We start from the raw sequence: 21,957 nt of genomic DNA, 5'->3' as shown, positions 1-21,957 counted from the left end.
AAGGTTTTCACTGACAAAACGTTGTATTTATTATTCTGCCTTCCTAAAATAGTAATGTTACTCTGAATTCATTATTGAATCACTTAGCCACACTAGATTCCCTCCCCATATTTGGTTGTCCGGTATTACTGTACATGCCACTGTTTCATATATGTCCAAGGTACACTGAGGATGTTGGCTGCATGGAAGTCTCAGTGTCGTCCTCTTGCAGTGGCCACACAGTAACATTCTTGAAAAGAACACCAGGTTAATTCTTCCACATCAGGCCTTTAATTAGACCTACGACTATATCTATACATCAGTGGCTTTTTAGAAAGTGACATATTGAGCCAAAAACTTGATGGTCTGATCAGAAAGTAAAATGAACCCAAGTTCCCCAAGCTTATTTGTTCTTGGGAGAGAATGGGTTTATTGAAGTATTTTATAAAATAAAAAATAAAGAAGTACCATAAAAATCAAGTAGTCATGTGCTTTTCTCTGAAAAGAAGTGAAGTGGCTGTGTTCATTGTTGAAACATTAGAGGAAACCTCCAGGTAACGGAGTATCTTCCTCTTGAAAAGTTTTAACCCATAATTTCTCTTATTTGTCAATGCAGCTGGCTGTTATGTTCATGTCAAGAACTAGAGTGAACCTTAGGGAGAATGTAATAAATGCAGGGTTGAGTCACAGTAAAATACTGTAACAAAGCACATAAGAAAAATCATCGAATTAAAGTTCAGGCTCTGTCAACTTCGCTCAGGCAGAGCACCAGTCTGGCACTAACCAAGATGATGAACACAGTCCTCTGTCACTAAAAGTAGAGCTGTTAAAAAGGATTTTCTGTTCCATGATATAACATATCTGTGAAATGTCAAAAAGATCAATTTTTGAAAAGCCTCATCTAAGAGGAAAAATTGCTTTAAAATAACTTTTTAAAATGTTTTTAAATAAACTGAATTAGTAGCCCCATCTTCTAAGTGACCCCTTTTGGCTTAGCTTAACTTTCTCATATTCTGTATTTCTGTTTATTCATTATATCTGGCATGACTACCAGCTATACACCTCCTTCTGTAGGAAGCTCAAGCATCCTAGTGCTTGTGGGGTTCTGAATATTTCTAAACTCCCTGTCCAAGGGTGAGACATGAAGGCCTGGGGAAACATGGCTAAAGCAACCTCATTCAATTCTTCAGAAAAGAGCCTGCAGATCTCAGCCAGGTTCCCAGGCTCCCCTCTGCAGAGAGAGGAGCTGAGTGCCAGTTCCTGCATTTTTGGGACTATGGCAGGAAATGTGGGAGCCAAGAAGTCCTTATTGTCAATGGCTTCCAGGCTCCTGCACAATCCCTGCATCCATAGCCTGTCCACTGGACTAGCAGGAAACCAGTTTTCATTTTACTGGAGTATGCCAAAACTAGAAAGCCCTTGACAAACTAACAGTCCTTAAAGGGAAAAAAAGAAAAGGTCATAAAAAAATCCCCCACCATCTTTAACTGGCGGAATGTACCTAGTGTTGTTTGATACGTAACATTCACAGCCCCAATCTGGTATTTCTTTCACTTCACCATGATGTAAGTCAGAAAATAACTATCCTGAGATTACCCATGTGTAAAACAACAGGTGAGAAACAAGCCTCTAAACTTCAGACTACCAAAACAAGTGACTCACATGGCAAAATCAGAAGGCAGGAAAAACATTTTTGTGATTTTGAATCAATGACAGATAGAAAAGAGTAATTTGAAAGTTTTATAGTAACTTTCAGGTGAAGAGATAAATAAAACTTCTCAGGAATTTCATAAATAGCTTAATACAGACTTTCTGAGAAGACTATATGCCTTGTCCACCACACAGCAGCAGCATACAGAATTCTTTTGTATGTACTCAGAAACATGATATTACTTGTGACTGCACTCAAACAGCAGCCATGTTTTGAAGACATGTTCGTTTTTGGTTTTGCACATCTCTTCAGCTGGTATGCAACTATCATTCAGCCTCCAACATGATATAAGTGAAGAGCATTTCTACAAAAAAATGTAAGGGAGACCTGCTGGATTTCATCATGCATGTGTGGGTGCCTCTGCTTTTAACATCTTTTGAAGTGACTGACGTTCAGGAAGTGGTTGAAATTCCGCTGATAGCCCAAGGGAGATGACCAACCACCTCCAGTCCTCTCATATTTGAAACTGCATTTCAAGGTAATTTAAGCCTGATTCTTTAGACCACCAGAGAGCCAGTAGGTGATAATGATGACAAAGCAACAAGCACACTTAACAACCACCATATTGCAGGATGTTTTGCATGGTTTTAAGATAAATCATTTTTGTGAAAATTGATACGAAGACTTCATACACTCATCTCCTTATCTCTCTCTGAAGAGTGTCTGAGTTATTGAGAGATACACTCTGCAGATTTCTCAATGAAAAACTAAATTAGTGAATACTTCTTTGTAGTCAAATAACTGTTGATCTGCTTTAAAGTTAATGAAGATCCTTCCACAGCTTTGGTGGTCTTTGGATCCAGCTCTTAACAGTCAAAGCATCTTGCAACAAGCCTGTCTGGAGTTATAGAGTAGTCCTGCAAGGTGCCTGCAAGTTTGCTGATTTTTTAGTAGTTGAAATCAGAAATAAACCCTTGGCCCAGATTCTCTAGAAGTTATCTTTATTAGTATGATCTCTGATTCCTCAACATAAGAGACTAGTACTTTCAATATGCTGTAAAATACCCATTTGCAGTACAACAGCTGTATACAGTATCACCTGGTCCTCTGCTTAAAGTGAGGCACCTTTGCAGCATCTTCACAGGAAACATAAAATATCCTTTTTGGCATACTCACACAATTCCTGTATTTCTATACGGTATTTCTAAAAACCTGCTATGTTCTCATTCCAAATGTACATTTCTGGTATAAATATACCAATTATTGATAGAATAGGTGGATTATATTTCAGTCTAAACCACTAGGAGTAGTATATTCACCAAAAAGAAGTTTGCATTCTGCTGTACCTGCTGTCCTCCTGTATTTAGTAATTGTCTCTAAAGTTACTACCTTGGCATTTTCTGTGAGATCTAGTATTTACTTATGAATAAAGGCCAGAGTTGTCATACAGGGTTGTATGATCTAGGTACTGTTACACGAGTTACACAAGTTACACCAGCCTGATTTGGTTCTGAAAATATATAGCTAGCTATTATGTCAGATAATGGGCACACAGGAACACCTGTTAAAATGGTAAATTTTGTAACCTGCCATTTGTTCGTAAACACCACCTTCTAGTTTAGGCCAGTTAACACTGAAAATGAGATCTTTCAGTATAATGTGGTAACACATAAACATACACGTTACTTCACTTGGTTCATAGAGACCCTAATATAAATCATAGAATCATTTAGGTTGGAAAAGACCTTTGAGATCATCGAGGCTAACCATTAACCCTGCACTGTCAAGTCCACCACTATACCATGTCACTAATTGTCACATATACATGTTTTTTAAATGCCTCCAGTCTGGGCACTCAACCACTTCACTGGCCAGCCTGTTCCAATGCCTGACAACCCTTGTGGTGAAGAAATTTTTCTGGATATCAAATCTAAACTTCAACTGATGCAACTTGAGGGCATTTTTTTTGTCCTAACTCTTGTTACTTTGGAGAAGATATATGAACTCTAGTATAAATGTGTGAATGAGAGCATATTATAACTATTACTCAAGCTTGAAAAAAATAGTTTCAAGTTTTCCAGAGTGAATGGGCATCTGAAGAGAATGCCTAAGATGCCTCACTGTCAGTAACTGACTTTTTTCAGAGGTATCACTAAGCATTTCTTTGCACATTGGCGTCCTAACAAAGTGATACTCCCCAGTGATCTCCTGCATGTAAGCTTTTTTCTCAGGTGTCATAAGACCAGTTCATTTCCAAAATGAAATATTGCAAATATGCCACATCCATCACTTTCATAATAACTTATTAAGATCTAACACAGTGAATTAAAACCCCAAACATACTTACAACAGCATGCAATACCTAAATAGTTTTGGGTTTTTTTCATAGAAATCAACCAAAATACATTACAAGACATGGTACACATGTCTTCAGATCTTCAAATGAGACTTTTTACTCAGGATACTGCAGAGAAATGGATGACAGAACTGTCCTACGCTGAAGTTACAAAGGGTTTAGAAGCCTTTCCACAGAGTACGTTTAAATGTACAGACTGAGGTACAGTACTGCTCTCTATTGGATGTACTTTTATAATTGTTAGTACAGCATCATGAAATCTGAGCAGCTACACTGGCACTATAATGCTTGTAGCAATGTATTTCATTCTGGATTTTTATGTATTTTGCTCAGTCTTGCAGTCTTATGGTAAAAACTGAATTGTTAACATCTACTAAGGAATTCAAATAACTAGAAATTTTTTCTTCAATGACAGAAGAGGCTTTTAAAAATGCTCAGTGATGTTCACATCACTTTCTCAAGTTTTCAGCTTTAAAGTACATTTAATTGAAACATCGTGTCTTGCATCTTGATTATGACAACACCTAAATATATCCATGTATGTCTTAACATATCCATATTCCCATCTAAAAGTTAAGTGACACATTCCAATGAACCACCTTTCCGCTGCTGCTGCTGCTGCTGCTGTACCTACATATGAGGCACTGATTGCTGAGGTAATACAAGTCACCTCATCTCTCAAGGAAACTTAGGTATTATTACTTCTATCCCAAATTTATCTAGTATTTCAGAGGGACAGAGAACCTCACTTCATGCTGATCTAACTCTTTCTGAATTAGGTGGGGAATGGATTGGACACTCCAATAACAACCAGTTTACTAGAAAAACTCCAGGGGACTAGGAAAAACTGAGTCAGATTTAACAGTACTTCCTGTTTTCCCCAAATACATTGAACTGGCTCTGCACCCTTAAGCTACGGGCACAAACTAGGTAGTCAAGCAACATGCAACAGAGGTTTCAGCCTAAGTCAGAAGCTCAGCATAAGAAAAAACTTACGTATTTACTACTTTTTTCTGAATTCAAGCATACAAATAATTAGGGTGAAAATACATTTACCCCAGATTTTATTTTCCCTCATAAAGAAGGTGGGGGCTTTCTCTATATCAGAACTTATTGCCATTTGGAGGGGATTGTTTTCCTTCTAAATTCAATTTAAAAATGGATTCCTATCTTTTCCTCTGTCACAGAATGTAGAAGACTAATTGGTCTCAGGTTGGTGGGTATTCTTCATTTTTTAGTTTTCACTCTTTTCCCAAAAATCATGCCTTTTTCAAAGCTAGCTTCATCATTTTCTACAAGATTACTGGAAAAAAAAATCTACCTTCTTCCAAAATTGTCTATACTTGCAATAGTTTTTGAAAAGCAAAAGGTATATGAGACAGATTTAAAAAGCAGTTCTTAAAAATCACATGACTATTCAGGGAGAAGGTAGAGCGATATTTTAGAGCCTTAGGGAAACTTGTTTCTGGTATTTATTTATTTTTAAGGATATCTGAGACACAATGGGAAAAGTCAAAGTATGACAGAGGGTAGCTTTACCCTTTTCAACCAGGTTGCCCATCAGACTTACATAAGCTAACGACTGTCAAACAACAGTGAAATACTCAAAGGTAAGTGACTGATTAACAGAATTTGGGGTATACTACAAATCAGCAACTCTATTATTATTTGCAGATCTTCATGTAACTGTTCTTATGAAAATTTTCTTAATGCTTTCAAGCTTATAAATCAAGATTAGGTATGCATCCCTGGATTCACAAACCTTCATCTTCCTGAAAATGCTCATGACCTTTCCAGGCATAAAACACCTGGAGGATTGAAAAGCCATGTGACTGGAAGGGCAGCTGGACTATTAAGCATTAAATTCAGTAAATAATGAAAGCCTCCTCTCTCTAAGGCTAGAAGTTAAAAACAGAGGCTAGATACCTATCTCAAGATGATTTAAGAGAACATGACCTTCTGAAAACCAGTCCCCACTGAAAGTTAATCACAATACAGAAGCACTTCAAGCAACTATATACACATTTAAAACACCTTGATCAACATGTCCATAGTTGGAAATTGATAAAACACCTTTTACAGCCAGTTGGCACAACCAAATAATAAAAGCAGTGAAAGATATAGTTATTTGGTACTGAGGCTGACAATAGGACAGAAGGAGCTGGGATGAACACCAGGATTTAACTGAGGAACTGTCATCAGGCATAGTGTGATTCTTCTTCTCTGACACATCTAAGCTGGTCTTGGGACAATGAAAAGCATTTATGACTAGTCTTTTCTCTCCAACGAATAAGAACACTTGGATACTATTGCTTTGTATTACAATAGTGCCTAGGAAGAAGGATTTCCTTTTGCTTTAGAAAAGGAAGAATGTCTTTGTGAATGAGAGTTTAAGACCTTGCTCTTGAATTGGGCTGCCCATAGAAAAAGGTACTATAAGATGCAGTTTCACACTGAATGCTGTGAGACTGATGACAGGAGATCATGAAGATGGAAGTAGATAGTAGAAAGAAAATCTAATTAAGTTAATTCAACCACATTTGATTATTTCTAGCATCTAAATTTTTTTCTGGACTGTAACTAAGTGAATACATACCACATATCCTCAGCAGCTGTCAGCTATCTTTTCCTTAATTGACAGTTTTCTATAAATGCGGAGGCTGGGACAAACCTAAAGGATGGTTTATAAAAACTTTGGTGAAACAGGTCAGTTGACCATTTTAGGGAGAAAATTCCTCCTGTATCACATACATAGGTCACAAAACTCTAACTGTGTTAATATCAGACCTTGAGAAAGAAGAAGTGATATAATTTCTTTTTCTTGCTTATGGGCTAATGAAGAAGAAAAGATTTTCTTTAAGAATACCGTTAGAAATTCACAAAGTGCTACAGCATAGCACAGGTGGAAGCACAACCTAGAGATCCCTCACAATGAAAGATTCTGAGCAAGATCATAGAACTTAGTAAGAGATCATTCTCAACAGTCCATAAGCAAGACACATTGGGAGGAGAAAAACAATTTTACAATTCATGAGGAAAACTTTGACAGTGCCTTGTTGAGGGATATGCTTGTGTCAGAAGGAAAATGGAACAATTAAAAGCTGAACAGTCAAATGGGGAAAGCATTTCCAATGTAGAAAGGAAAGTCCTCAAAGGAATATTCGTAACAGGAAGCTATGCCAGCTGCCTTGGAATCCATGGACAACTATCTGTCGTAACTAGAAGCAGAGTAACTACAAGCAATCTCTTAAAAATATTAATACTAAGAAACACATTAATTAACAATATGAATGCTCATGAGACTGAGCCTTTCCCATTGCCTCAGAGCTAGAATTGGCCTGTTATAGAGCAAGAACTGTCATTTGGATTACAGATGGCAAATAACTGACAGAAGCAGGCTTCAGGCATGTTTTTTTCATCTTTACCATGCTGTTTTACACTAATTTAACTTAGTGTTTACATTTTCTCTTCACTTTACAATGATGCTGTAGATACTTGCACTGTTCCACATACAGTCTGAACTGTCATACGCTGTAAGATTATTCTCTTTTTCTCTTGCAACTAGGTGCTCAAAATGCAGCATTCTGAACCTGAACAAAATGAGAAATGTGTGTCTAGTATGTCTACAGTAAAAGACATCTCCTGTGGAGATTATTATTTGACATCCTATTTAATATAACAACAGAAGCACTATTGCTCCTGAGGAGATCATAATCCTATTTTGCTATATTTGAGGGTAGCATCTTACTCAAATCAACACCAGCATGTCCTTTCATGATTGTTTTGAACAAATGTTATTATCTAGACAAAGTGATTCTTTTCCACTGTCAAAATGGTAAGTACATTAAAATAACCATACAACTAATTGCCTCTGTCCATGGTAGCATTTTTTAAAAGTGCTTATAATCAGGAGATGCTGATACAGTAATTTAGACATTAGAAAATAATTAAAACCAGCAGATAGATACATAATCATTTTCAGAATTATTCAAGACATAAAGATAAAACATCACTTATTGCCTTATGAAGTTAATAGGAGCTTCCACAAAGGGTTTGGACAGTCATTGGCTCAAATGAGGAAGCCAGACAAATTTGCCTTCAGGCCCAAGAGGACTGAAATCTCTGGCATGAGCTCCAGTGCCTTGTCAGTTCCATTTATGGGCAGCAAAGTCAGTATTTTAGAGGATAATTTGTTTGTTTAAAAGGAAATAAAGCCCATCATAAACTGTCATAGAACATTACAAAAATAGGGAATATTTCTGAACTATAAAGACTGCCTATTTACATCTCCTTTTCCCCTCCCAGGAATAAATTTGTTCCTGCAACTTTCATTTATATGAAAGTAACATTTGCAAACGTGCACTGAAGTCAAGCCAACCTAGCTCTTATGGGTTATACTGTAAGCCCCTTATTCAGATTGCAAAACAGTTGTGCAAGTCTTTCAGATGACAAAAAAATGAGCTAGTTTACATAACTGCTCATCAGTGTGAATAATGACAGTAATGAGGCCATAAACTGGAACAGTGAGGGGACTTGCACGCATCAGCTCTTTTATTTTTTTTATTTTCAGTTGGAAGTACAGCAAAATGAAAATATTTGGCATCATGAAAGTTGAACTTGATACTGCTGGATTATTTTCAGCTAGAGCGAGTAGATGCAATTTGATGCTACTTAGTGTATCATAGAAAATATTTACTTTCTGTTTTTTCTTCCTTCATTTTGCAAGGCTATACAATCTGACATGTACACCACCAGTCAATCTTTGGCACTTCTGTCTATACAGATGTCCTTTCTTCTACCTGTCCTTCTTCATCTATGTTTCCGTTGTTTAAAGACAGTGCTATCTGAATGTTTCAAATAATAAAACCATGCAGTTGACTAGAAATACAAACATATACAAAAATTTAATTTGTCTTTTCTTTTGTGTTATCCAGTCTTATCCTACAACGAAACCTGAATCTTTGTTCTTAAAACTGCCAGCTAACATTTTAAACAACATACGGAAATCACAAATATTCTGCAAAGACTGCAGGAAAGAGAAAAACATAGAAAAAGAGAGAATAGTAAAATTCAATCATCTACAGTATTTTTTAAATGTAATCAATGGGTTTGCAGATGATTCATTAAAAAAAATAATGATATGTTTAATCACTAAATGATATCTATTTGTAATGATGAGGTGGTTTTATTGTAATCTAAAGGCCAGAGTTACAGCTAAGACACATCAAACACAAGGTGTATAGCTACCTAATTTCTTCTGACTTTCCTGGGTTTGGGAAATACAAAAGGGGCTTAGAGGTAATGAAGTTACAAATTAATTAGAAGACTTATTGTTTACCATTTTTGTGCTACTGCGTAATATTAAAACATTAATGTCTGAAAACAGTTACAGTTGAATACTATTGTAATGTTCATGGGGTTTGGTTCAATTAAAATTACCAAACCATTGAGATGCTCATACTGAAAGTCTGATGTCTGTTTTAAAGCTATTTAACATGTTTTGAACACCTATATATCAACTAAAAGATTTCAAAGGAGTAATTTTCATTAAGAAGTAATAGGCTAACATGTACAAGAAAAAAAACTAAAGCCAAAACCATTGCCAGTGTGAGGCTACTACACTGGGTATTTTCCTGATTATAGCATCTCTCTAGAAGGATCTAATTTTTACAGAGTTCACAGAAATCCAGTTAGCAGAGGAATTTTAAAGAAAAATCCATCTTACTGCAAGACTTTTCCAGGCAAAAATCTTTAACTGTAACCTAAAGTAGGAAATAAGTCACTATATATGCCAACATTTGGTTTCCTTCCTTACACCTGGCTTTCTTATTTTTTTCCTATACATCCATATTAGTTCATCTTGTGAACTCTAGTGTCTCAAAGCATTTTAAATCAGTGAACAAAGGGAATAAATTCAGGAAGAATGAAGGAAGGAAAAAGAAACCTCTGACCTGGTATTACCAAAAAAATAAACGAACAAAAAAAAGACACTAAGATGAAAACAAAATAGTGCCATGGATTTACATGTGGGGTTTTGATGGAAACTAGGGCTGGGTTTTAAATCAAAACTCACCATCTCAAAACCACTTCTTTTCATCCGCCTGCAGGACTTGAGGTAAGTACGTATGCGTTTTCTGGCACGCTCTTGATACTCAGGGAATTGTCGCCTGCATGAGTCAATGATAGCCTGGATCTTTTCTTTGGGCTGCTTAGAGATTGGGACCATTCGGTCCAAGTTTTCATCTACAAACAGCCTGACAAACATCTGTTGGCAAGAGGGAGACAGAGGAGATGGGTTTGGAGGGTAGCTCTCTTCTCTTCCTAGCTTCCTGTCTTGATTACTGATAGGAAGACATTTTTTCTATCCACTGAAGAGCTTTGTAATGGGAAGCCAGAAATATTAAGCAAACAGTTCTATAAAGGGTTATTTCAGGGGGGCTGATTAAAAAAAAGACAGGAAAAGAATAGTCTATAGGATACAGAATTTGTGAGATAAACCAGACAGACTGTGAAAATAGGCACTACTTAAGTTTTATTATTAACAATAAGCTGTGATTGCTAATCATTTTATTGAACTGACTCTCACTTTTTGTTTGAACAATTGCTTGTGTTTTCATGCATAATTACATATATCGGGAAGGCAACAGAGAACAGTTGACCACTGGATGGTCTTCTAACATACTAGCTACAGCCCCTTTCCATTCAATGGGTGAACATGCATATACACACATCCACACACACGGGTGCACACACATACATACAGAACAAAGCTTTGTTTTCCTCACTTGATAAGGATGTCATTCTGCCTTAACAATCTAAATAAAACACAATAAATCTGTCATCTGTTGGCAAGAGTTTAATGTGCCTTAAAATAATAATTAAAGTAAACCCTACAAATTCAGTTAATGTGCCTTTAACATTGTCAAACTTACCCACAAAAACCAATATCAAAGGAATAGCAGAACTAAACAAGACAATGAGTGCAACAGGACTTACATTAAAAGCTTTCAGTCGCTCAGCTTCTACCCCATCTGATTCATTAACCTTCTCAGGATCTTCCTGCTCATCATGGTCATCTTCATCCTCATCTCCTCGATTCAGAGACAGATCTTCAGCACCTCTGCCTACACTCTCATTCTTCCCAGAGTCATAGCTTGAATAGCTATGTGCAGGGGACTGAAAATAGACAAAAAGGGTATGTTCGTAAAAATTCACCATGGAAATAAGGTCTACTCATAAAAAATGCTTTATAAATATTTAAAGAATTCCACTATTTCTTTCTACTCTTTGTTCAATGCAAAGAGCTCATAATCCTTGTAAAAGCAAACAATTCACAATAGTATTAATTTCAGGACCTAAAAAAAATGTGACCAGCTGCAAATTCAGTAAATCAATTAACAAATGAATTACCTATAATAATTACAGTTAACATGAGATCTTTGCCATACAGCCTTGTTTAATTACTGCATACAGGAATTTCTTACAGACTTCTCTGTATTAGCCAATATGTAAATAAGGGGCAGCTGATTTGCACAAAACTCTAAAGGATTAAAAATTACACATTTTAAGGCAAAGAGGATTTAAGTAGGAAAAACTGATATTCATCCAATCAATATGAAATATTATCAAGAGCTGTGTTCTAGTTTCACTTGCAAAACCTCAGAATGAATAAGATATGTGTAGGTTTGTCAACATTTTGAAAGCTTTTCTGAAAATCATATAATAAACCCATTTTTTCTCTTTGCATATCAGCACTCTGACTTTTACCCTAAGCAGAAAATCAGCTTGCTGGATAAAACAGATGACCATCTCATTAAAGGGTATCCATTTGTAGGACCAAAACATTTTCAATTACCAAAAATCAATACTGTGCATTTTTCCTTGCAATATCAAGACTTCAGTTACCTGTTTCCTCTGCATACACTTCAAATCAGGTTGGGCAAAACCAAAATTCATGGTAGTCCTGCGGAGAAGGACTTGGGGGTGTTAGTCAATGAGAAAATGAACATGAGCCAGCTTCAGTGTGCACTCACAGCACAGAAAGCCAACCGTATCCTGGGCTGCATCAAAAGGAGTGTGACCAGCAGGTCAAAGGAGGTGATCCTGCCCCTCTACTCTGCTCTCGTTAGACCTCACCTGGAGTATTGTGTTCAGTTCTGGTGTCCTCAACATAAAAAGGACATGGAACTGTTAGAACAAGTCCAGAGGAGGGCCACGAGGATGATCAGGTGACTGGAGCACCTCCTGTATGAAGACAGGCTGAGAAAGTTGGGGCTGTTCAGCCTGGAGAAGGCTGCGTGGAGACCTCCTAGCAGCCTTCCAGTATCTGAAGGGGGCCTACAGGGATGCTGGGGAGGCACTATTCATTAGGGACTGTAGTGATAGGACAAGGGGTAATGGGTTGAAACTTAAACAGCAGAGGTTTAGACTGGATATAAGGAAGAAATTCTTTACTGTGAGGGTGGTGAGGTACTGGAATGGGTTGCCCAGGGAGGTTGTGAATGCTCCATCCCTGGCAGTGTTCAAGGGCAGGCTGGATGAAGCCTTGGGTGATATGGTTTAGTGTGAGGTGTCCCTGCCCATGGCAGGGGGGTTGGAACTAGATGATCTTGAGGTCCTTTCCAATCCTAACTATTCTATGATTCTATGAAATCGCAGATCACAAAAAAACTTCAGTTATAAAAAGCCTTCTACAAGTTAACACTTTAAGATCAAAGCTTTCCCCTAATCACACAAAGTATCAGAGAGTATCTTTTCCAGAGGCATCAGATTCATATTTAGGTAATTCAGAGCAGTTTTACTTCTACAATATTTTAATCCTGTAATATTTCAGTATTTTCCTCTCTTGCCTTAAAGCACACTGTAGTCTATTAACTTCTGAAAGTTCTGAATTAGGTGAAACATGAACTTCACATACACACTGAGCTTCCTAAGATTGCCTTTATTTCAGGGTGTTTTCACCAGTCACAGAATGTCACCGGACAGTGAGATAGGTGGGAAAGGCCAGCAAAACTATGTGTCTTTCAGGTATACTTCTTGCTTTATATGCTTACTCCAATGTTTTTCTTTCCTTATTTTAATTACCATCTTATGTTGGCCCTCATTACACCATCAGTTGTGAAGTCACTCCCATAAATTTCCTTACCTTGCCTTAACAGCACTGATACTCCAAGCCTTTCTTTTTTACCTATCCTCCTCAGACTATCTTCTCACAGTATAATTTCCCTGGAGTTCCACTTTCTAATCTCTAACATTCCTAACATTAGATCTTTTTGCCTCTCTCATCCCTCTGAGTCTCTTCATTCTGTAGACCACTTTCCATTCCCTAGACCATTGTAGCAGACATAAGGAAAATAGGAAAACATCAAAAGAAAACAGAAGAGAAAGCTTCTGTATACAGTTTCAACAAATAGGAAGCTCAGCATCACCTCCTCCTACAGCCCATGACAGCACAGTTAGGAGGCAAGAGAATAGACAGGGTTCTGTATGGCAGACATAGGATGGTATGGGAAGATAAGACATGGGAGAGCAGCATAAAACCCTGTTTCTTTTCTTGACACAGATACTTGTTGTGGGAAGATGATGAATATCAACACTGCTGCCTATTCAAGTAACTCTTCCTTGCAGGAGGTGTTGAATCCATTGAATGGTCAGGGTCCAGCAGAATACATTTCCATCCTGATAGGAGATCATGGTTATAACTTATTATTGTCTAGCATATATACGCAACAGTATATAATCTGGCCAATAGCTAGCAGAAGGCCAGCAGCTGCAGCCTGATAGCCTGTGACGAAGGAATAAGAAGAGTTATTCTCCTTGATCCTGAAAGGGTACACAGAAATTTTTTTTCTTTTTAATAAAGTTACAGTTGTTGCAATCATTGTAATTGTGCCCAAGTGCTATGTAGTAGAAGATCTGACCTAGACTGCAAGACTTGTTCTTTTGTACTTCTTAATTTCACGTCTTTCAACAGCTATACAGCATGCACAGTGCTTCTACATAACCAAAAAGCCATTTCACAAGCTAGGCACAATATAAAAGCTCTAGAAGCTACTGCCCTGAAGAACCCTAGTGTCTGAAATCCTTGTTCTGCAAACACTTGATTTCGCATGAGTAATTTCATCAGACTAAATCCAATTAGACTACTCATGTGCATAAAGTTAAACAGATGCAAAACTGATTTCAGTATGTACATATGTTTGGGCTGGATGCCAAGATCATAACTTATGCACCAGGATTGAGATCTGCTTTTGTGAAGGGAAGAAATTCAGGCCAAAATGTATTAGCTATCTCAAAAATGCAATAGTAATTTTTTTCAAAGAAAGCACTGCATAGAGAAGCTTGTCCAATGTCTTCTCCAAAATATTTATTTCACAAACAACTTTAGCACCTTAAATGAACCATGGAGAACAACATACTCTGAGGAAGTTGCATGGCAGGAATCCATGTTTATTCATCATGGATTTGAAGACTGCATACAGTATCAGGAAAAAAAGTGGGTTTTTTTCCTAGCTGTTGTTTCAGCAAGCTGATGAAAGAGGTTACAAAATCACAGTTAAAAATAAAATTTCTACCTTTTTGTGTTTCTATATAGATGAATATAGAGTTAAAGTAGCAACAGACTTTCACTTATGCTGACTCTGCACTTTTGCAAAAGCTGGTAAGCGTTTTCTTTTGGTACTCTGTCAAGCAGCTGCAGTGCTAAACAAACATGGAGTAGGACAGCAGAAGACAACTTTTCCTTGGTACCTATTCCCCAATTTTAGGTCTTGCGCTAGTCTTTCAAAAAGCTGCTCTCACTTTTGCCAGACAGGAACCAGCTTATTCAGATTCCTGTGCAGCCCTTAACACATACATTTTTATGGTCTTGCAGACTGAAGACGTGATCCTAGTTAAAATGGTTTGCGTTTGGTTTGATTTTCTTAATTTTGCCAGTCTGGGTAAGACCAGGATCAGTCCTGGGCTCCAGTTTACCACCTGAAAGCACAAAGCCTTGTGCTGACAGGAGAGTGTGAATACAGAATGGATAGAGCAAGCATATATGTCTCTCTTGACAGCAATGCAAGATTTAAGCACTCATGGAGTGGAAGCATTAGTAGACATAAAATGTTTTATGGGTGAAACCTTTGTGCTTAACAAATGTGTGTTGGAAAAGAAAGTGACAGCAAAGTAAAATGAGAAATTATTCAAGGAGAACAAATGAGGCCGAGGCTAAGGCCAAGAGTATTGCCTCCTCCAAATACACAGATAATTATAAAGTTGTCTTAAAAATACTGAGATGTTGATAGATATATTTCGGCCGCTTTGTCCTTGCCTTTTTCTGAAGGTTCCAAGTTCATTATTCTAATCTCTTCCTTGCAATAATATCAGACACATCTGCTTTATAAAAAGATAAAGTAAATGTTCTTGCCTAAAAACCTGCTTTCAAGAGCTTGTGACAAGAAATACCAGCATCTTACAAATACATATAAAATCAGCAACAAAAGTCACACAAAGGTAACTGTCAAATCATACAATAAAATACCTGGGAGTACATCACAGTCTTACCTAGTTCATCTTGCTGCCACAGAACACAGTCAGGTCACTCCTGACCACTGTCTGTCTGGTTGTTATCTGAAGACTTTCCATGTCAGAGTTGTCATGCATGCCCCAGATAATTTGCATCAAAATTTCACTGATTTCAGAATTGTTAAAATATTCTTAACACCCACCTCTGACTTTCACAAACATTACTAAGCCTATTTGTTTTTCAATTATCCACCATGTATCACAATAAAGAACAGGTGTACATGGAGAATAAAGCATTCTCTTTACTTTTTACAATAATCATTCAGACATTTGAAGACTTTTATTGTGTCCCTTGCCCTCAATCTTCTCTTCCTGGTAAATTATTTCATACCATGAAATGTATGATTCATAGTGTGATGAATTTCATAATTCATCATACTGATTTTATAATCATTCTTTCTGGCCTGGTCTAGATGTTCTTTATTTTGTCTGAAACTTTCTCAAAAACCAACTCCCAAAACTCCAAAGTGTATTCCATTCGAGGCCTTTCTGTCCAAAACATTCATTTATTGCTTGACTACTTTCTATTATGCTTACAGCAGAAAAAGGTTACCAGTTTATTTGCAAGATAAAAGAATACCCCATACATGCAAAACACAGTAATGCAGAAACCCTACAGTTGCCAACAGAAGTCACACTGTTATTTTGTAAGCAATAAAGCAGAAGTAATCCAGAACATATAAATATAAATCTACCATTGTGTCCTAGTGCCTGGTAGACTCAGACACTCGTTTATGGCCATCAGACATGGTCTGGAGGATGGTGCCATATGAACTCATTGCAGGAGGCTTCTCCCAGCAACTGACAGCAAGAGACTCGGCTATCTCAGTGAGTGTACAAAGAAGGTTGTTGATTACTGGAGCAAAAATTATTCAGTGACAGAAAGTCAGTTAGTGTGGCTGGTTATTTATAATCACCAACACATGAAAAATCCTGGCCTAGAGATTTTTTTTTAAATGCCAAAAGGGGACAAAAGACCCCACCTTTTCAGGGAAAAAAGCCTGTGAAGGAAACATAGCATCTTAAAATGAAGCTTCTTTTTTCACCTTTACATTACAGTTTACATTTACATTTAGTTGGATGGTATGTAATTAATTCAGTTGTTACATTAGATACACACAAATCAGATCACTCCTGGGCGCTGGAAGACCCAAAATGTTGGCAAGACAGTAGTACAGGTTTCCATCCTGCATGGAAAGAGTTGTGAGGTAGGCAGAAACATTCTACTGGTTATACACAATTCTCCTCCAGAAATCTATCTCCACATCTATAAGAGTTTTTGGGTTTTGTTTTGGGTTTTTTTTCTGTAATGAGTAATAAAACCATAATCTAAAGTGGACAGAGTTCTGCTCATCCCCTCCGTTGCACCTCCAGCCTTTTCTGCCTTCTCTTTCTGCATCACAGTCTTTTCCCCTGTACCATACTTATGAATAAGCGTAAGTCTACAATTCCAACAATTACTCTTGTGAATTCAGTGTGCTTTTCTGCTATGGTGTATACAAGTTTTTTAGAAACCATTCCTGTGGTACAGAAAGTGATTAGAATATTCTGGTGACAACAGGTTTGAATGCACCGAAACATTTATTTCCAGAATTTTCAGTTAAATTATAATGTTTTATTTAACATTTACATTTTTAAGCGATTCAACATACAAGAAGGTTTTTGAAGCAAGTGGAACACATTGCCTTTCAGTGAACTGACTGTGAGTAATAAGTATGCATTTTACTTGACATATAAACAAATTTAAAAGGTTAAACCTTTAAGGTTAGGGGGAAATTTATATCCTATCACTTCCACTTAAAATTATATTTTAAATTAATATTGAGTATTTTTTTAATGAATATTGCTTTCTTTCCTGAGCAAACTGTGAGTTTTTCATAGTGTATGGAACTTGTCTACAGGAGGTAATTGGGGTTTTTACATTAAATCTGTAACATATGTAATACAAATAACACTACAAAGCATAAAATATATTAGCACATACGTGCACTTTTGGTATGAAAAGAAATGAAACTATTAATTCAAACATTCCTATCTTTTTCTCCTGCTGTTCAAACAGGAGGTATGACTGTAAAACTAAGGTTCAGCTATTATTCTAAGCAATCCTCTTTCAGTTTTTATAGAGAGAAGTCCAGCTCTATTATTTTTCATTAATAAGCCTTTTTTTTTCCCACAATCCCTCTTAATTCTTATGTCTTTCTCTCTTCCAGACTTTACTGTTATTGTTCTTTTTACATAGCCCCTTTAAACCTTCCTACTGTCATGTGTGTGGAACTTTCCTGCCCATCATCTTTTTCTCATTACAGAAAAGACTGTGAAATCTCAAATACAGTTCCAGCATTTCACCATTTATTTAAAGATCCAATTAACCTCATTTTTATAAAATTGTCACACATTTGCTCATCTTATCCATATCTGTGTCTCTGACTATGACCAGTTTCCTCCTCTTGTTACACCACAATTGGCCATTCCAGCTGCCTCATAAAATTTCACCCTTGATAATGGGAAGATGTCATTGAGTATAATTCTGTTATTTGGAGCATAAGGATAACAGCATTTTTATGAGAAGAATGGAGAGCTGAAATCTAAGGTTTCATAGGTTTGACTTTAAAAGTTAACATGTAAAGTGTTGTGGAGTAGATTGTATAAGACATTTTTACACAACACTTGTATGACACTGAAATCTTAAAAGATCTTTTCTGTTTGCTCTGTGTTAACAATGAGAGCTCCAAAATGACAACTGTTCAGTTATTTACTATAGCAACTAAGAAATAAAAAGATTTTTCTCCTGAGTTATCTTTGACATAGTCTTTTCTCCAGAGTCACTGAGAGAACAGTGACTGTTCCTAAGACTACCTACTTATTCTGTCTCAGTAATTAGCCACTCTATATCATATTATCTGTTTGCCAGTAATATTCCTTTCAAAAGAAGCGCATTTATTAGCAATAAGTAGACACTTTCAGTCCAGCAGGATTTATCTGGCTAGATTAAAGTCTGGATAATTGAAGACCTCCTGAAAACAGATATCCTGCAGTGTATTTTCTCCTTTTAGTTAAAATATAGTCTATCCTTGGTCTATCCCCACTGGTTTTGACCAACATTATTGAAATACATCACCTTGTCCTAATAGAAACAACCTCAGAAATTAAGTAGACAGTAAAAACAGAGAAGCAACTGAGAATTCTCAATTAAGTAGAAGAATTAAGTATATTTAGAGGCAATAGTTTAATGAGCTTCTTTCTAATTTGTCCACAGCCAATCCCTTATTGCCTGATTCAGCACCTTCAGGAAGGCTTCTGCTCCTTCCCCTGCCATTCTGAAGGGGGTAATTATTGGAGGATCCAAGTGTGTCCAAACATCCCTAGCCCACAAACTTTGAGACTACAAAGACAGAGTCAATTTAACAGGGAAGGAGACTTGCCTGCTTTTCACAGCTGCTATATTACAAAGTTGTTTTATTAATGACTTCTAGAACTCCTGTCACTGATATAGGAACACAGGTATTTTCAAACAAATAGTAAGCCCCTCTCTCTCCCCCCCCCCCCCCCCCCCCCGAGTCATATAACCCCAAATAACTGGTCATATTGCAAAAGGTGGCTGCAATATTGCCAAAAACACAATGCCCGTTGTGGCAGTTGAAAAGACAAAGCTAAATGGTGACAGACTCAAATAAAACAGTAAATTATTTTTGGCATAATACACTGCTATTTTGAAGTTTCAAAAGAATCTGACAGAGTTTCTGTGAATTTGAGAAATGAAGGCTCCCACATAGGAAATCACCACAAATGTCTATTCCTGCAAACCATGGCCCAAAAGAGGATGTGAACATTTCGTACATTACACCCATAATAAAACCAGAAGATCTGAATGAAGATGCTACACACTCATAAGAGCCTATCTTACAAAAAAAAGATCAAATCTACCTTATTATCAAAGGTAAAGAAGCTTCATGAGTGGTATCTTTATGACAGCATTAGCATTTACAGGAGCTACCATAGCTCTCTGAAGCCAAAAGCCTGCAAGTGCCCCATGTAGTTCCTGTCCTTTTGTCAAAATGTACCAACCAAATTTCTATTAGAAAACTACCATTTCTATTTTTGGTGAAATTTTGACCTTTTGACAAGATTCTTCAGGTATCTGTATGCAGGAAAATAATATAATTGTAAATACACGAGAGCAGAGTCTCTTGTCAACATGGCACCATCAGATACTCTATTTTAATCCAAGCATATTGCTACTGGACAACCTAAGTAGAAGAATCCCATTCTCACTTTAGCAGTGAGGAATACAAAACAGGGAATACAAACCAGTGCAATCTACTAGTTTAGTCACAGGCCCCTTGTCACACATCTACAATGAATTAGAAAACTGCCACAATCTTTGCTCTTTTTCCTCCCTTGCTTCCTTGTGTTCATGCCTCTTGGTTCATTTAAATCATTTTATTCTAGCCTGCTTTCCCCTAAAACCTTTCATTCTTTTCTTCGTCTTTGAACTCATTATGCTTTTAGCTCTTATTGATTCATTCTCATCTTGCATTATTCTCTTGATTCTCATGCTATTTCTGTCACATCTTCCTCCCTAAATTTCTCTCTGTTCCCTCTTGCTGTAAATTTAAGCTGTAACACCAAAATGGTTCAATAACCTGTTTTCTTCTTCAATTATAAACATGAAACATAAGGCTATTTTCTCAAGTCTCAAAGCATGAAACTACATTGGGAAATTATGTGCTTATTTGTGAACAACACCCCCTGAATCTATGACTGTCAGTTACAGGCAAAGTCCTTGCTAAGAGAGTTCTCTTAGTAACCACAGAGAATCTAAACGCTTTGTACTTGCCCCTTTACTCCACTGACTTTCTCTTCCTCTCACTCTTTACTATGATAGTTTTCTCCTCCTCCATACCAGCTTGGGTATATTCTTTTCTATCTGCAGAGCTGTGTTCCGAATTAGCAAACATATTCAGTGGCAAAAGAATACAAGTTATATCAGGAAGCCAGAAGATAAGAATTACTGGGGTTTTTTGATGGTTACTCTAACCATGCTCCCCTGTCTCTGTGTATCCCAGAAAAGCTGGAGATAGAAGCTATGCAAGCGGATTCCAGGCTGTACAAATTTTCAAAACAAATTTCCAGAGGCAGATGTAGGGCTAATAATACATTGCAACGGCAGGGTTTGTGTGTTGGAAGAGCAGCAGCAACAAGGGAGAGGAGCATTTGTTTTTACTAGCTAAAGAGAGAGAAAGCAGTAGAGACAAAGCATGCTCTGTCTCATTCTTGCCAGGACTTTAGCAAAAGAGTGCTATTTGAGGAACCCAGCAACTCTCTATGAAGTCTGCCTAAGGCTACATAGCAGCTGGACTTTTAAAACACATAGTTATATGCTGAGCTGTGCTCAAGTATTTTCTAATAAGAAAGGATGAGCTGCATTTTTTTATTCTAACTCATACAAGTAAGAATAATGCAGTGAACAGAACAAAAGTGGGCAATAATGAAGGACTAAAAACGATGATCTGGATGAAAGAGTAGAATGGTTTAACAATGGACCTTTCTTGGTGTGCTCTTTTAGAATTTATCATGAGTTACTCCCTATGCTGATTTCTTCTTCATACTTTATTCCTACAAAACGGCATTTCAGAGGTCATAGAATCATTTTGGATTTGGGTTGGGTATCAGTTTGGGTTGGAAAGCACCTTCAGATCATCTAGTTGTTTACCATCGTGGTTTAAGCCCTGGCGGCAAGTCAGTCACACAGTTTCTACTCCCCACTCCACCTCTTTCTTCCCTTTCTCCCCCCAGCTCCCAGAGGGATGGGGAGGAGAACTGAGAGAATGTAACTCCCACGAGTTGAGATAAGAACAGTCCAGTAACTAAGGTATAACACAAATCACTACTGCTGCCACCAGTAATAATAATGATAAGGGAAATAACAAGGGAAGAGAGTATGACACCACCCACCGAAACAAGCCTGACCGAGAAGAGCCTTCCAGCTCACTCCCAGTTACATCCCAGGTGTGACGTGCTGTGGTATGGAATACTTCTTTGGCTAGTTTGGGTCAGGTGTCCCATCTCTGCTTCCTCCTGTCTTCCCCTCCTCCCTGGCAGAGCATGAGACTCACAAAGTCCATGGTCAATATAAACATTTGAGCAGTAACTAAAAACATCAGTGTTATCAGCTCTATTCCCAGGCTGAAAGCCAAAACACAGCACTGCACCAGCTACTAAGAAGGAGAAAAAATGACTGCTACTGCTGAACCCAGGACACTTGCAGAGAAGTTTAGGTCACAAATAGAGAATGAGAGAAAAACCTCATTCTTGCTTCTCCTTTCAGCCTTTTTTTTCTTTGCCGAGCTTTATAAAATATCTGTGGGGGTAAATCAGTTGGATTGTGTTAGCAACCAGCCCC

At 37.3% G+C, this 21,957-nt stretch overlaps 1 protein-coding gene across 5 annotated transcripts in view; it reads right to left on the bottom strand.

Annotated features, from left to right (window-relative positions):
- Nucleotides 1-21,957, bottom strand: part of NOL4 (nucleolar protein 4) — a 192,827-nt gene that overhangs the window by 34,134 nt on the left and 136,736 nt on the right. For 3 of the 5 annotated variants that reach the window (XM_031052881.2, XM_005153542.2, XM_005153545.2), the window contains exons 7-8: nt 10,983-11,162; nt 10,060-10,251 (exon numbers count right to left, since the gene is read on the bottom strand). In XM_031052881.2, coding sequence (XP_030908741.1) covers nt 10,060-10,251; nt 10,983-11,162 — 372 coding nt within the window. The remainder of the gene's footprint in view (nt 1-10,059; nt 10,252-10,982; nt 11,163-21,957) is intronic. The other 2 variants (XM_005153543.2, XM_005153544.2) reach the window with 1 other exon arrangement.

This window comes from Melopsittacus undulatus, chromosome 1, assembly GCF_012275295.1.
Source record: "Melopsittacus undulatus isolate bMelUnd1 chromosome 1, bMelUnd1.mat.Z, whole genome shotgun sequence".
Classification (NCBI taxonomy): domain Eukaryota; kingdom Metazoa; phylum Chordata; class Aves; order Psittaciformes; family Psittaculidae; genus Melopsittacus; species Melopsittacus undulatus.
The sequence above is the reverse complement of the archived record's forward strand: the minus strand, read 5'-3'. Positions and strand labels throughout refer to the sequence as shown.